At 43.6% G+C, this 17,147-nt stretch overlaps 1 protein-coding gene across 1 annotated transcript in view; it reads right to left on the bottom strand.

Moving 5' to 3' along the window:
* Positions 1-17,147, bottom strand: part of CSMD3 (CUB and Sushi multiple domains 3) — a 1,283,181-nt gene that overhangs the window by 535,218 nt on the left and 730,816 nt on the right. The window contains 2 exon segments of the mRNA XM_068130918.2: positions 5,797-5,909; positions 6,172-6,275. Coding sequence (XP_067987019.2) covers positions 5,797-5,909; positions 6,172-6,275 — 217 coding nt within the window.

Here is a 17,147-nt window from a genome sequence, read left to right as displayed (position 1 = left end):
GACACACTGTTGAAATTCCTCCACCAGGATCAAGTCACGCAATGTTTCGAAGTCTTTCCCGACTCCTTTTGACTCACACCACCGATCAAACATGTTTTCTTTCACTCTGGCAAACTCCACATGGGCCTCACTCTCCCTCTTCCTGGCATTCCTGAATTTTTGCCGGTAAGCTTCCGGAACCAACTCATAGGCTTTGAGGATGTGCTTCTTCAATACCTCATAATCTGCACATTGGTCCATTGGTAGCGCCGAATAAATCTCTTGAGCTTTTCCCACCAGCACACTTTGTACTAGTATGGTCCAGGCCTCCTCCGGCCAGTTTAACTGTCAAGCCACTTTCTCAAAGTGTGGAAAAAATTTAGCGACTTCCTTTTCACTGAAGGGTGGAACCAGCCTCACATGTCTGCCCACATCCCAGGTGTTCTGGCTAGGTGTCGACCCCGTCAGCAAGGGTGGTCCCTCTCCCCGTTCTCTCATTAACTCCAGCTCCTTGAATTTAATTTATTGCTGAAGCTCCATGTCAAGTTCCTTTAATTCCCTTTCCACTTTTCTCTCCTCTGCTTCGAGGTCCCTTGCAGCTCTCCTCTCCTCTGCTTTTCTTCCTTCTAACCTTTTCTGGAGTTCTCATTCCACTCTCCTTTCCTCTGCTTGTTTCTCTTCTCTCCTCTCTTCTGCTTTCCTTGCTTCTTCTGCTCTTTCCTTTTCTGCTTTCCTTTCTTCTTCTGCTCTTTCCTTTTCTGCTTTCCTTTCTTCTTCTGCTGTTTCCTTTTCTGCTTTCCTTTCTTCTTCTGTTCTTTCCTTTTCTGCTTTCCTTTCTTCTTCTGCTCTTTCCTTTTCTGCTTTCCTTTCTTCTTCTGCTAACCTTTCCTGGAGTTCTCGTTCCACTCTCCTTTCCTCTGCTTGTTTATCTTCTCTCCTCTCTTCTGCTTTCCTTTCTTCTTCTTTGATCCGTTCCTGGCTCCGTAATTGCAACTCCAGTTTCCGGAGCTCAACGTCTTCTGGTTCTTCGGGTAGCCACTGCCAGGCTAACTCGTCCCATGTTCCTAATCCCACCATAGACTGTATCACCGTGGTCTGCAACTCTGCCTTCCTCAAATTAGTTCGGACCTCCAAGTTAAAATGTTTGGCCAATTTCAAGAGGTCCGACTTTAGTAACGCTCGGAACTGTGCCTCACTCTGGGTTACCGCAAAGTTCTGTGCCACAAACGCCATGGTGCATATCGTTAACACCTGTTAACCTTCACCCAAGACTTTACCCCAATTTCCCCAAAAATTTACCAATTAATACTTAATTAATAAATTTTAATTAATAAAAATATTATTTTATTATTTTATACAATTTTAGATCTCGGACGTAGACCCAATTGCGAATCCGCAAATCGTAATTTGGACGAGCCCCCAATTCTGTTACGTGGTCCTCCCGGTGACTACCTGGTCTCGGTGACCCCCGGACCGTGAGAGGAACTCCGCCAGAAAGATCTATTATTTCTGCGCTTTCGTAATGCAATCAATATGAATTCCAATCAATAAGACACCCCACACAAAGGATCCGGAATAATCAATGATATATTCCCCAAGCAATCAACAACCATCCACAATCAGCAATCAATAGTACAAAGATGTAAACTCATCTATAATAACTCTAAGATGGCCATCTTATACATTCCTCACGTGAGCCCCACTCCCGACTCCCTCCATGGTCAATGTCTCTCTCAATGTCTCCGTACGCCTGTAGTTCGATCTCCGCACGTGAGCGGTTGAACGGACCCTTCCTGACGTGCTTTCACTGGGCACGTCCCGTACCGGGAACAACGGCTGCAGCACGCACCTCCTGGCCAAGCAAAGCGGGTACAGCAAAGCAGGCAAAGCAACACGCGGCTTGCCCAGCACGCGCGGCCCAAGGTGCGACCCGTACGCGGCCTTGTAGACGGTGAGGCGAACCGTGCCGGCTGCTTGGTTCCGTGCACGAACCCACGGTGACCTGACGTGTCAAAGGGTAGTTATACGTCCCGGTAACTCCTCTCGCCAGACGGGCTTTTAAACGCCGATTCTGTTACGTTGCTCAATCGATACCGCTCGCGTCCGAGCTCGGCGAGGAAGAAGAAGAATCGTCGCGTCTCCAGGACCTCGTGTCTTTTCTTCTTCCGTTTCCGGTCTCCTTTTTCTCAGAAGGGCTCCTGACCCTTTAATCACAACAACCTTTAATCGACTACACATGGATAAGCAAAGCCCTGAATAGTAATTCACATACATTCACATAAATATGTAACAAACAAGTGGAACATGTCTTTCAATCCTGACAAATCTCACACTCTCACGGTGTCTCTCCAAAAAGACCGACTGGAAAACCCTCCCATCTATTTTCTCAACACTCCTCTCGAAAAAGTTCTATCACTCAAGCTTTTGGGTCTCACTATCTGCCCTGATCTTTCTTGGGAAAACCACATTTCCAAACTGGCCTCCAAAGCCAGTCGCCGACTGGGCATCCTCAGTCGTGTGAAGTCCTTCCTTGGCACACCTGAGCTCCTTTCCACATACAAGGCTTTCATCCGCAGCTCAATGGAGTACTGCTCTCCCCTCTGGGTTGGTGCACGTGCCTCACACCTAGTCCGGCTTCACGCTGTCGAAACCAAAGCTTTCAGAATCATTGGAATCTCCCGCGATGAAGCTATCTCTGTGGGCCTTTCTCTCTCTCACCGCAGGAAGGTTGGTGGTCTTTATGTCTTCTACCGACTCTTCTCCGGCCTTGCTCCCCCAGCTCTGTCTGTGCTGTGTCCCCCAAATATTCCTACAGGTCGCACAAGATCTGCCAGCAACCCTCTTCTGATGAAACTGCCATATCAAGACTCTCTGCTCACCTTCACTCCTTCATTCCTCTTTTCTCCCGCCTCTGGAACAAACTCCCACACTCTCTTCAATGCCACTCCTCCCTCCAGGTCTTCAAAACAGCTGTTCACCACCATCTCTTGTCTTCCCCCATCCAAAACCTTGATCTTTTCTACCCCTGTTAATACACCCCAAAGCCACCTCCTTCAAATTCCCTGTTTTCTTTCCTGAAAGTCCCTTATTGTCCATCTTGATTATCCCGTGTACCCCACCCAGCCCTCTCTCTCTTCCACAGATGTCCCTGTTCCCTATTGTTGTTGTACCTCCCTCTCTCTCACCCACTTGTCTCCCGCTACCTTTATTATACAATATGTTCTATGTGTTACTTCTCATATGAGCCTAGACTAAGAATACAAAAAAACAACACAAAAACAACACAGATAGACAGATAGACAAACATAGACACATGGATAAATAAATAGATAGACAGAGATAGATACAGACACAGACACACTGACAGATAGATTGATAGATAGATAGATAGATAGACAGACACACACTGAAAGATATCCAGACACATACACACTAATAGATAGATAGACAAACACACACCGATAGATAGACAGACACATATAAAAAGAGTCACAGAGAGAGATATAGGACAGAAAGACAGATAGATAGAGAGACACACACCGATAGAGATATACAGATAGATAGATAGCTAGATATAGGGGTGTGGGATGCATGCCTGGGTGTGTGGGATGCATGGCTGGGTGTGTGGGATGCATGGCTGGGTGTGTGGGATGCAAGGCTGGGTGTGTGGGATGCAATGCTGGGTGTGTGGGACGCAAGGCTGGGTGTGTGGGACGCATGCCTGGGTGTGTGGGACGCATGACTGGGTGTGTGGGATGCAAGGCTGGGTGTGTGGGATGCATGCTTGGGTGTGTGGGATGCATGCATGGCCAGACATGTGGGAGGCATGGCTCGGTGTGTGGGACGCATGCATGGCTGGGCGTGTGGGATGCATGCATGGTTGGGCGTGTGGGATGCATGCATGGCTGGGTGTGTGGGATGCATGGCTGGGTGTGTGGGATGCATGCATGGCTGGGTGTGTGGGATGCATGGCTGGGTGTGTGGGACGCATGCATGGCTGGGCGTGTGGGATGCATGCATGGTTGGGCGTGTGGGATGCATGCATGGCTGGGTGTGTGGGATGCATGGCTGGGTGTGTGGGATGCATGCATGGCTGGGTGTGTGGGATGCATGGCTGGGTGTGTGGGATGCATGGCTGGGTGTGTGGGATGCATGCATGGTTGGGTGTGTGGGATGCATGCATGGCTGGGTGTGTGGGATGCATGGCTGGGTGTGTGGGATGCATGGCTGGGTGTGTGGGATGCATGGCTGGGTGTGTGGGATGCATGCACGGCTGGGTGTGTGGGATGCATGCATGGCTGGGTGTGTGGGATGCATGCATGGCTGGGTGTGTGGGATGCATGCATGGCTGGGTGTTTGGGATGCAAGGCTGGGTGTGTGGGATGCATGGCTGGGTGTGTGGGATGCATGGCTGGGTGTGTGGGATGCATGCATGGTTGGGTGTGTGGGATGCATGCATGGCTGGGTGTGTGGGATGCATGGCTGGGTGTGTGGGATGCATGGCTGGGTGTGTGGGATGCATGGCTGGGTGTGTGGGATGCATGCACGGCTGGGTGTGTGGGATGCATGCATGGCTGGGTGTGTGGGATGCATGCATGGCTGGGTGTGTGGGATGCATGCATGGCTGGGTGTTTGGGATGCAAGGCTGGGTGTGTGGGATGCATGGCTGGGTGTGTGGGATGCATGGCTGGGTGTGTGGGATGCATGCATGGCTGGGTGTGTGGGATGCATGCATGGCTGGGTGTGTGGGATGCATGCATGGCTGGGTGTGTGGGATGCATGCATGGCTGGGTGTGTGGGATGCATGCATGGCTGGGTGTGTGGGATGCATGGTTGGGTGTGTGGGATGCATGGCTGGGTGTGTGGGATGCATGCATGGCCAGGCATGTGGGAGGCATGGCAAGGTGTATGGGATTCATGGCTGGGTGTGTGGGACGAAGTCCTTCCTTGGAATCCCAACGGTGCATGGAATGTGGCAAACAATACTGCCCGACCTACTTAGAACCACCATTGGGAACAATGCCACGGATATTTTGAGATATAGGTGGAAGAGAAAAGAGGCAAGGGAATGGCGGGTGGGAGGTGGCAGTTATATTACGCACATTGTCCCACAACCTCTGTTCATTAGATAACAAAACAGAGAGACATTTGAAATAGATAACTGATAGACATATTATGTGCCTACGAGCTAGCCAAATGTAATTCAATCAGGACAGGTAGGTACCCTGGACAATGAACCATGAAGATGCTCCACATATCAGCACCTCGTGATACAAATTGCAGTTGACGAAATAACCAAACCAGATAAGAATAACTTCAGAATAATAGTACACAAAGGCCTACTGATGGGAAATAACGAATGGGATCTGTTACATATGCAATTAAGGAATGACATAATTCGGTTAGAAATGCCACTGAAACACTCTGGTACATTGTAATTCCAAAAACTGGAGGACATCTGTTTGTCAAACTAGAATGTAAATATAAATTCCATTAAAGGAAACTGTCCTGTTCAAATTAGATTTGCATGGGCATAATTAAGGTCTGAGTGCTTGGAATGAAAACATGGTAAAGTTCACCATGAAAGGAAACATCAGGTCCATCCAGCAGAGTACAAAATTTGAAGATGAAATCGTCTGTAGAAGATGAAAAGTATCCTCCAGAATGTTAAGATTTCAACTCATTTAATGTTCTTGAGTTCACCATGCAAAAGTTATTGAAAGCAAAAAAATTTCTAATTCCACACAATTTTAATTTCTCTTTTGAGCCACGAATTGCATTCATTCTTGAAAAACATTTGCAAATAAAAATAAGCACCTTGATAAGTGAGTTTGAACCCCATGGAATTGATGCTTTCATCAGTATGCAGTTCAAGCCACATGTCACCTGCCGCGCTTACGACTAGATCTGGTATGTTTGTTCCCGACAGTCTGAAAGACAACAATGAAAAGAAGACACCAAACATAAGCTCTGTATCAAATCAAGTATTTGAAACATACAGGTGTAAACAGATGACTTTTCCAGGTCCCAGCCTGAGTCGACCTTTGAACTTGCCATATTAGGGAGACAAACATCCAGTTCCGCAACAATACCTGTAAAGGTACCATAAAATGGCCATGAACCTAAAACACTTAATGGCCACATCAAGCTATAGTTCTTATTGAATGGTGTTGAGATGATGTTGTCACTTACGTTGTGATGACGCTGCTTGCATCTCCTGCGTCTGCTCCATTACCGATGGTGAGCGTATCAAAGTCCCGCTCGAGCTCGAACTGTTCAAAACTTATCTGGATCACCTGCATAAAAGGGACATGGATTTTCTACTTTTATGAAAGGTCATTTCTCCACCATATTGACAGTGCTTGGCATAATTGTAATCCACAAAAAATTTTAATGGAAGAGAGCGGTGAAAAACCGAATTTAAAAAAATGGACCTCTTGCAGAGGAAACACCGTATGGAGAAATATCCCATAGCTTGGGTCCCGCTTGAGCTGAATGTTCATATTTTCACACGAAGAAAAATAAGAATCAAAGTTTGATAAACATAGAAATCTCGGCTCATGGAGCAGCTAAATCACAAAGGTGGAAAAGGGATATAAAGAAAGAAATGTGAGTGTATAAAGGGCAGAAAGGATGGAGTGAGGGAGGGAAATGGGTCAGTGAAAGTAAAAGAGTAGCAGTGGGGTGTTTATGGAAAAATCATGAGGTTATGATGCGCAGCAGTCTTGAAGGGCTGGAGCGAGGGGCAGGAGACAACACGCACAGGGAGTCCCTTCCAGAGACGAAGGTGAACATTGAGCTTAGAGTTGGGAATGATTACCGTGTGTGCAATTCTGGAAGAATGCGTAGGATCTGGGTGGACTTGGTGTGGGGGGTTAGGGGGTGGAAGGTGAGAGAAAACCGAGAGTCCGATAACCTCCCTGCGATAGGCCAGAACCATACCTTGGGATTCGACCTCCTGTCGAGAGATGCCGTTGACAACAGAGAGCCTTAGAATCCATTGCTTTTAATTGCTTTTATGAGAGCAAGATGAGAGGCCGCCACATCAGCTCAGACTTGAAACACCATGATACTTCAAATGAAGGCTGCATACACTATATTGATTTTTAAATGGTTGGAATGGACTTAGCCCTTCTTAAAATACTGAGGCGTCAGCCGGTCGGGGCCAATTCATATATACAATCAACTCTAAAAAAAAAGTTGTGATATATTCTTGTGAGGCCAAGGAGCTCCAGTGTCTGTACCTTTTCCAGGAATTGGACAGGGAAGTAGACTAGGGTGTTGAAAGATGATTTTTATGGTGAGAAAGAGTAAGTTAATGGGATTTTTCTGCAATGAAAGACAGATTCCAGCAGCTGACCAATAACACTTCTATACTCAACAGCAGCCTGCCTCGTAGAAGTCTGGTGTACTGTTCTGCACATGGGATGGAGTCATAAACAAGTTGGCACAGAGGATATTCCAGGGGAGTAGAGCAGAAATTGATTTAGACCAATAAGGACAGTGCTAAAACGCTTCCTTGTGAGACACCAGCTTCAAGAGGGAGATCATGAGATGGAAAGACATCAAGCGCAACCGTTCATCAAGAGCCAAAAACATGGCCATTCAAGGATGGGCCCCGGTATACCATTTTATGGACAGCTTGGAGGCTAAGGATAAATGCCAGGCAGTATTGAAAGCCAGAGAGATGGCCGTGATATCTGATTTGAGAGTTAATGCGTCAATCCATTGTGGGATTACAAGAAGCAACATGTCCATGATAAAATAGCCAGAGTGGAAACTGAACTGATGATCAGAGATTAGAAAATTGGAGAAGAGGTAATGCAACAGGTATGTGGCAATGTTCGATTTCTTCACTTCACTTGTGATGGGAAGACGGCTAACCAATCTGTAGATGAGTGGATACGATTTGGAACCCTTCTTGTGGATAGGAATGATGTTTGCACATTATCAGCAGAGGCCGACAGGCCTGATGTGTTAGGCCAACCACAAGACCAAGATGACTGCTATAAACTAACAAAAGAGTAGAAAATGTGATATCTATAGGTCTGCATGAAATACTTGGTGTATTTTAACATTATCAAGAGAGCACCCTTGTTCCCACCAACAGTAAACAAAACAAAACACGCATAATACATCTCCAGCCATGCGGCAATATGGCTGCAAGCATTGTGGTTGGCATGTAATAAAACAAAGGTATCGAACCGAAAGTACAGGTGGAAATGTCAGTTTAAGTATACAGCAAATGTAAGCATCTGGGGGTTTATAAGCAGCACCAGTGAACGCGTCCGCAAACCAGGCACATGTGGTCAAAATGGTATTTTCCATGCGCTAATGAGAATGAAACATAATTGGACTTGGAGGTGATGGGACCCATACTTTTTGCTGCAATAGACAATTAATAACATTGCATAATGACACCCCGTGGGTTTAGCACTGCGGACTGCGATGCCATTTGCTGGCCCGCTGAGAGCCAAGGCATTATCTCAGCTCTTGTCTGGAGCGCACAAGGCATCCGAGAGTGGTGGAACAATGAGGTGTGCAGAGCAACCACGGGAAGGCCAGCTCTAAATTACCACAGGTACTGGTCTATTCCCAACCCAAGTTGTTGTTGTTGTTGCGAAATGCCACCCATCTTGGAAAGTAAAGTTTTATCGTTTGCTCTTTTTTAATACAGAGATCAAGGCGGCTCATGGAAGAGGTAGTCAGGTTCACTATGTTTTTTCGTTCAAATTTTTTGGAGATTAGCAAATCTATACATTTTTGGAATATTCGGAGCATGAGGAATCCAAAAATTAATGTTTACATTTGCGTAGACACCTTTGCGAAAATGACAATCAGGACAGTGATGAAGATCTGTAAAAGCATATTCCTGAACGGTATAGACCTCGTAGATCCTGTGCATAGGACTTATAGTTCAATCTGATACTACCTATAACTTCCTATAACAACCTATAACCTCAAAGGACTTGCAATATCATGTATTATGTAATACAGTTATATCACAAATATAAAGACAATGGTTTTCAATTACCTTTGTTTGTTGCTTTTCTATAATCCTGAGCACTATTTTGAGGCCTTTATTGGATTCCTTGACCCAGAAAACATAGGATTAGCATATTTAATTAAGTTTCTAGGTTGACTAGAAGCCGAGATCGCGCAAAATATGTATTTTATGGCGGCCATTTTGAAAATCCAAAATGGCGGCCATGCAGGTGTCTACGCAAATGCCAACATTAATTTTTGGATTCCTCAGGCTCTGAATATTCCAAAAATTTATAGTTTTGATAATCTCCAAAAATTTTGAACGAAATTTTATTTGTTAACATAGTGAACCCGAGTAAGGTGAGAAAGTTGCTTTTTTGGTGGTTTGTGACTTGCTCTACGATTGCTTCATATTGCCTGGTCATCTTTAAGACTTCGTCAATCCCTCCTTCACTTATTACTATAAAAACAAAAACAGTAAAAATCACAACTCGTTTGCTTCCATTTCTGTTATTGTCTTTAGTAAAATCAACTGGAATTTTTGATAAAGTGGAAAAATGTTTTGGATTCAAATAGTCTATATATGTGTGGATGAAGCCAGTACAGTAAATTTCATTTACGTAATTAATTATTTGAAGTTTTTGTTCAGGTTCCACAAACGAGGCGACGAGCTGAGGAAAAAGCACGTGAGAAGAAAGTAAGCCGATTGGATGAATAATTGAACAGGAAACAAATACAGGTGTTCAAGGGGCATTTGTCAGGATGGAAGGAAGCCGACTACTGAAGGGCTAAATCCATAGATAATTCAAATAAATGATGGGCTTGGGGGTTAAGGTAAGGCGTCCAGGTGAGAGAGAAACATGTGAAGGATAGTTTTGATGTCTTAGGGGATATCGTGAGGAAGAGGGAATTTAATGTGGGCAAAGGTGAAGATGGGAAGAAGTAGAGGCGGAATTGGTAAAGCTTATTGTCTGAATGGAGAGACACCGCAGTGTGTAGCTCAGGAAAGTATCCGATGGAGAATGGGAGAGCAAAAAAATCAAGCAGTAAAATATCTGGTAGAAACAAATAGGACAAAGAGGATTTGCAGATGCTAAGAAGGGCAACGTGACTAAGTCTAACGAATATTATTAAACAGGAGTGTCCATCCGTCCGTCCGTCCGACCATCCCGAAACCACTCCCTCAGTTTTGGGGCTAGCCCCGCCAAACCTTCTGTGGAACGTTTTGATGTCCCAGCGGATGTTGTAAGGTAGGTAGGAGCACCGGCGGACTTTGGGGGGGGGGGGGTAATGGGGGGCAATGCCCCACCTTTATTTTTTCAGTAGTTCACAATGACGATATAACATCCCATATTTAAACGTGAGTAACAAGGCCAAACGGAACCCAATGCGTGGATTTCTTCCCCCAACTACGGCAGATATCGCGGTATTTGCATAGAGTGACGTGTTTGCCTGCATCCTTTTTCAAATCAGATTAACAACTTTGAAATTTGTGATTTTCACAAAAATGAAGCCACTTCGGACCGAAGCTTTTCTGCAACGAGACGGATTAGAAACTGCTTGTGCTGAACCATGGGGGCAGAAAGATTTTCTTTACTGACTCTTCTTCACATAGAGGGCGCTTTAACTGTAAAACTGATTCCAGAGGACATTGTGGACGTTTATGCGAACCGAAGGGAAAAACGATTGTACCTACTTTAGTCATTAGGGTAAGAACAGTATTTATATAAAGACAATGTTTATGTATGTGCATCACCGGGGTGACATGATTCATAAAGCACTCGATTATTTTTTTTATTTAAGAATTTGTTGTTAAGCTCATAGTAATATTGGTGGTAGCTGGTAAACATGTCAAACTAGAAAGCATCTGAAAACGCAAAGCCAGTCCGCATCCATTTCTATTCAGACGGCGTCCTCTTCTTCCTCCGCCTGCTCAAAATAATGAAGTAAAAAAAAAATACAAAATGAAAATTGATGATTTTATGCAGCCTTGACCTTTCATCTTTAGATATAAAATATAAGCAGTTTCTCGCTTTCAATTGGTGGAGCAATTCTGTGACCCAATATGCAAATTCTTAAAATTTCAGGTCGATCAGATAAAAATTGACACTTTTATGTGATATTGACCTTTGGACCAAAATTATAAATTTGCCTTCTCCATGTTCTCATAAGAAAGCTTTGTTGAAAATTTGATGACACAACTCAAATGGTAAAAAGTTATGGCCTGGACGGACGGACACACACACACACACACACACACACACACACACACACACACACACACACACACACACACACACACACACAAAGTCAGACAGACAGACACAAACCGACATGCACAAACGGCCAGACAGACAGACACAGACACAGACAGACAGACAGACACAGACACAGACAGACAGACACAGACAGACAGACAGACAGACAGAGAGACACACACACACACACACACACACACACACACACACACACACACACACACACACACGTTTTTGGACAAAGTGATCTCAGGATTCTCTGTGCAGCGTACAATCCCTTGATATGATCACAGTGCCGTCTCCTCATAGGGATGATATCAACATCCTGGGCCTTGAAGGGCGGGTTTCTCCTATCCAGACTCACGCTGCCCCCACAAACATGCACGTGCTTTGGTGACATTTACTCGGTTTAAACCCATTTTATTGGATGTCCTCATTCTCTCCAAGTTCCTTCTCATCAATCCAGCAATTAACGCAGTTGGAGAGAGATCTTTTTGGACTGCCCGCCACGTTCCTGGCTTCAATCATCAATGAATCAGTGTCGTTTCATCAATTTGGCAACACTGAGTGGTTATAAAGAATGTACTGATGCTGTTGACTTGATGTCCATGGATAATGGGTTTACTTCACTGAAATCAATACTGAAGACATTTTGGAAACTTATCTATATTGGATGTCCAGAGAAATGAAGATGCAACTGCAAAGACAGGAATATAGCTGACAGGTTTTTTGTGAAGAAAATCAATTTAAAATGTTTTCCTAAACAATTTCTTGTTTGGGGTTGTTGTTGTTTTCCTAAACAAATGTTCCGAATGGACTTTCTCAGCCAAACAAATGGCAGGTGACTGAATACGGTTTAGTTGAGGTTGTTATTATTATCATTTTTTCAAGGTTTTCAAGGAGCTCGATATGAAATTACCGTGGAATTTTTCCCAAACAAGCTTTAAAATGCTCAAAAATTCATTAAATGAAGAAAAGTACAGTATTTCAAAAGGTCCAGGAGGGGAGGAGATTGTCCCGGACCATCCCGTGGCCCTCCTAACATGATGCTCTTTTGCGTATGTCCCTTGATCAAGATTGTGTTTGAAACCACCCCTCGCCCCCCTCTCCACTTTTTTATGTCTCTGCCGACGAATTTGCCGGAGGAATTATGTTTTTGGGTTTTCCGTCCGGCTATCTGGCCATCAGTGTGTGTGCGTGCGTCTGTCCGCTCGTGATAGGTTTTCGTTACCGCAATAACTTCCATCTCTTATCTTCCCCCATCCAAAACCTTGATCTTTTCTACCCCTGCTAATTTCACCCCAAATCCACTTTTTTGAAAGACCAACTTCTTTCCTGGAAGTCCTTGGTGTCCTTGCGTTTTATACTTCTCCCACCCCCCTCCACCTTCCCGCGCCTCCTCCCCCCCCCCCAAGCCCTCTCCCTCCCATACATCTCCCGATGTCCCTGCTCTCAAATGTTGTGTTTGTGTGCTTGCCCTTCTCTCCCCATCTTGTGTACCACTCCCTCTTTTTATATATTTTGTTTGTCTATTTGATTTTTTTTTTTTGTGATAAATGTTAGCTCTTTCACGAGCCTCGATTCTGTACAGATAAAAAAAAAAAAATTAAGAGAGGCTGAAGGGATCTAAGTCAAACTTGCTACTAGCATGTATCATGATGCAAATATGAACTGATTAGATTATGGGGTTGTGGAAGTGTAACTCAGTGTAACATATTGATTGGCCCTGGTAACTTATTAATTAACCTGGTAACAAAGCAGATACATTTTATGTGTATGAACAATGTAATCTCTTGAAACACCTGGTCAAGGCCCCAGGCTAGAGCACCCCCCCCTGCTGTGATTTCCATTTACACAGCAGGAGGGGAGCGAGCTGATGCCAGGACTCGGTGCGATGCATGACCCCGGGACATTAGCGGAGAGGAGATTAAGTCCAGTTTGGCGATATAACGAGAGCAAACGTTGAGTAAAGGACACTGGTCCTCAGAAGCCCTGCCCGACGGAACGATGGAATGAACGAGTACTTGCTACGTGAAGCGCGGACCGAACGGGAGTGTCGGATGGAGAGAAGGACCAGCGAAAAGAGTTAAACCTGATCCATTATATTATGCGGTATCATTTTGGTAATTGGATGAAGTGAATACAGTTTAATAAACGAGACCTTTTGTAACCTGTGTCCGGTCTTTGGAGTCCTGTGAGTCCCCCAGTAAATTCCCTGACAATCTTGGAGGCACCGCTGCGATCAATTGTACAAGCAAGTCTTCTTTAAAAGGTGAGTGTGTCTTGTCTTGCCCAATATGATTACGAACTTGGAAGTTATGGGTACATACATGGGGGAGCAGGCGATCTGGGGCTTCTTTGCGCTGGTTATTAAAGGGCCTTACTGTGACCTGGAAGCGGGCGGAGCAAGTGTGCACCTTGCGACCGCTTGTTTCAAGGACGTGTAAGGCCGGTACACTCGTTTACCCACTCGCACACGGATAAAGTACTACTTTTTTTTTGCACTTGTTCGAAGCACTTGACTTGATCGGCGCTCGGCGAGCGACAGGGAACCGGGAAACGGAATTATATTTATATATATATATATTTCCAATATGGTACACCGGCCACAACGATTTTAGCGATTATCCGAGTTTTTTTTAACGATTTCTGTAAATACGTATTTTTCCTGCGCTGTGTAATTCTTCTGACACGCGCCACGAAGAAACGCACCACTGATGTGCATGAAGCGACTTGTTTGCCGGTTCGGTAAGGTCCGTCCGTACACGTGTACAATCGTGTACACCCGTTTTAAATAGAGAATTTTGGGAGCAGTGCTGTTGTATTTTTTTTTGACGAAATTTGCTAGATAAATAGCATGGGTGACACGGAACCAGTGCTGTTGTATTTTTTTTGACCAGTGCTGTTGTATTTTTTTGACGAAATTTGCTAGATAAATAGCATGGGTGACACGGATTAAATGATTTTATGATTATGAATTAATGAGAAAATGATTTTATATTTAAATATAAAAATTGATCTGCTTGGTGTTAATTTAAGGGCTGTTCCAAATTTATCTTGATTATGAGACAAAAACAGCAGAATGGGAATCAACAGACAATGGAACAGCTCGCGACGAGTGTTTGTGGGTAGCAACCACTCTCTGGTCGAGGCTCATAGAAAAAAAATTGATACTTATTGATTTGGCACGCTTACAATAGATATTAATGGCGAGGGTTCTGTGGTCGTTCGTTTTGGCTTTGCGAATGGACCAAAGAGACAAAGTGAGAAAGAGAGACAGACAGAGAGAGATAGACAGAAAAAGAAAGAAAGAGAGACATAGAGACAAACAGAGATAAAGATGATAGTCAGAGTCAGACACATAGAGAGAGACAGACAAAAAGAGATAGACAGAGTGAGACAAAAAGTGAGAAAGAGAGACAGACAGAGAGAGATAGACAGAAAAAGAAAGAAAGAGAGACATAGAGACAAACAGAGATAAAGATGATAGTCAGACACATAGAGAGAGACAGACAAAAAGAGATAGACAGAGTGAGACAAAGTGAGAAAGAGAGACAGACAGAGAGAGATAGACAGAAAAAGAAAGAAAGAGAGACATAGAGACAAACAGAGATAAAGATGATAGTCAGAGTCAGACACATAGAGAGAGACAGACAAAAAGAGATAGACAGAGTGAGACAAAGTGAGAAAGAGAGACAGACAGAGAGAGATAGACAGAAAAAGAAAGAAAGAGAGACATAGAGACAAACAGAGATAAAGATGATAGTCAGACACATAGAGAGAGACAGACAAAAAGAGATAGACAGAGTGAGACAAAGTGAGAAAGAGAGACAGACAGAGAGAGATAGACAGAAAAAGAAAGAAAGAGAGACATAGAGACAAACAGAGATAAAGATGATAGTCAGACACATAGAGAGAGACAGACAAAAAGAGATAGACAGAGTGAGACAAAGGGAGAAAGAGAGACAGACAGAGAGAGATAGACAGAAAAAGAAAGAAAGAGAGACATAGAGACAAACAGAGATAAAGATGATAGTCAGACACATAGAGAGAGACAGACAAAAAGAGATAGACAGAGTGAGACAAAGTGAGAAAGAGAGACAGACAGAGAGAGATAGACAGAAAAAGAAAGAAAGAGAGACATAGAGACAAACAGAGATAAAGATGATAGTCAGACACATAGAGAGAGACAGACAAAAAGAGATAGACAGAGTGAGACAAAGTGAGAAAGAGAGACAGACAGAGAGAGATAGACAGAAAAAGAAAGAAAGAGAGACATAGAGACAAACAGAGATAAAGATGATAGTCAGAGTCAGACACATAGAGAGAGACAGACAAAAAGAGATAGACAGAGTGAGACAAAGTGAGAAAGAGACAGACAGAGAGAGATAGACAGAAAAAGAAAGAAAGAGAGACATAGAGACAAACAGAGATAAAGATGATAGTCAGACACATAGAGAGAGACAGACAAAAAGAGATAGACAGAGTGAGACAAAGTGAGAAAGAGAGACAGACAGAGAGAGATAGACAGAAAAAGAAAGAAAGAGAGACATAGAGACAAACAGAGATAAAGATGATAGTCAGACACATAGAGAGAGACAGACAAAAAGAGATAGACAGAGTGAGACAAAGGGAGAAAGAGAGACAGACAGAGAGAGATAGACAGAAAAAGAAAGAAAGAGAGACATAGAGACAAACAGAGATAAAGATGATAGTCAGACACATAGAGAGAGACAGACAAAAAGAGATAGACAGAGTGAGACAAAGTGAGAAAGAGAGACAGACAGAGAGAGATAGACAGAAAAAGAAAGAAAGAGAGACATAGAGACAAACAGAGATAAAGATGATAGTCAGACACATAGAGAGAGACAGACAAAAAGAGATAGACAGAGTGAGACAAAGGGAGAAAGAGAGACAGACAGAGAGAGATAGACAGAAAAAGAAAGAAAGAGAGACATAGAGACAAACAGAGATAAAGATGATAGTCAGACACATAGAGAGAGACAGACAAAAAGAGATAGACAGAGTGAGACAAAGTGAGAAAGAGAGACAGACAGAGAGAGATAGACAGAAAAAGAAAGAAAGAGAGACATAGAGACAAACAGAGATAAAGATGATAGTCAGACACATAGAGAGAGACAGACAAAAAGAGATAGACAGAGTGAGACAAAGTGAGAAAGAGAGACAGACAGAGAGAGATAGACAGAAAAAGAAAGAAAGAGAGACATAGAGACAAACAGAGATAAAGATGATAGTCAGAGTCAGACACATAGAGAGAGACAGACAAAAAGAGATAGACAGAGTGAGACAAAGTGAGAAAGAGAGACAGACAGAGAGAGATAGACAGAAAAAGAAAGAAAGAGAGACATAGAGACAAACAGAGATAAAGATGATAGTCAGACACATAGAGAGAGACAGACAAAAAGAGATAGACAGAGTGAGACAAAGTGAGAAAGAGAGACAGACAGAGAGAGATAGACAGAAAAAGAAAGAAAGAGAGACATAGAGACAAACAGAGATAAAGATGATAGTCAGACACATAGAGAGAGACAGACAAAAAGAGATAGACAGAGTGAGACAAAGGGAGAAAGAGAGACAGACAGAGAGAGATAGACAGAAAAAGAAAGAAAGAGAGACATAGAGACAAACAGAGATAAAGATGATAGTCAGACACATAGAGAGAGACAGACAAAAAGAGATAGACAGAGTGAGACAAAGTGAGAAAGAGAGACAGACAGAGAGAGATAGACAGAAAAAGAAAGAAAGAGAGACATAGAGACAAACAGAGATAAAGATGATAGTCAGACACATAGAGAGAGACAGACAAAAAGAGATAGACAGAGTGAGACAAAGTGAGAAAGAGAGACAGACAGAGAGAGATAGACAGAAAAAGAAAGAAAGAGAGACATAGAGACAAACAGAGAT

This window comes from Myxine glutinosa, chromosome 11, assembly GCF_964187855.1.
Source record: "Myxine glutinosa chromosome 11, kmMyxGlut1.1, whole genome shotgun sequence".
NCBI lineage: Eukaryota > Metazoa > Chordata > Myxini > Myxiniformes > Myxinidae > Myxine > Myxine glutinosa.
The sequence above is the reverse complement of the archived record's forward strand: the minus strand, read 5'-3'. Positions and strand labels throughout refer to the sequence as shown.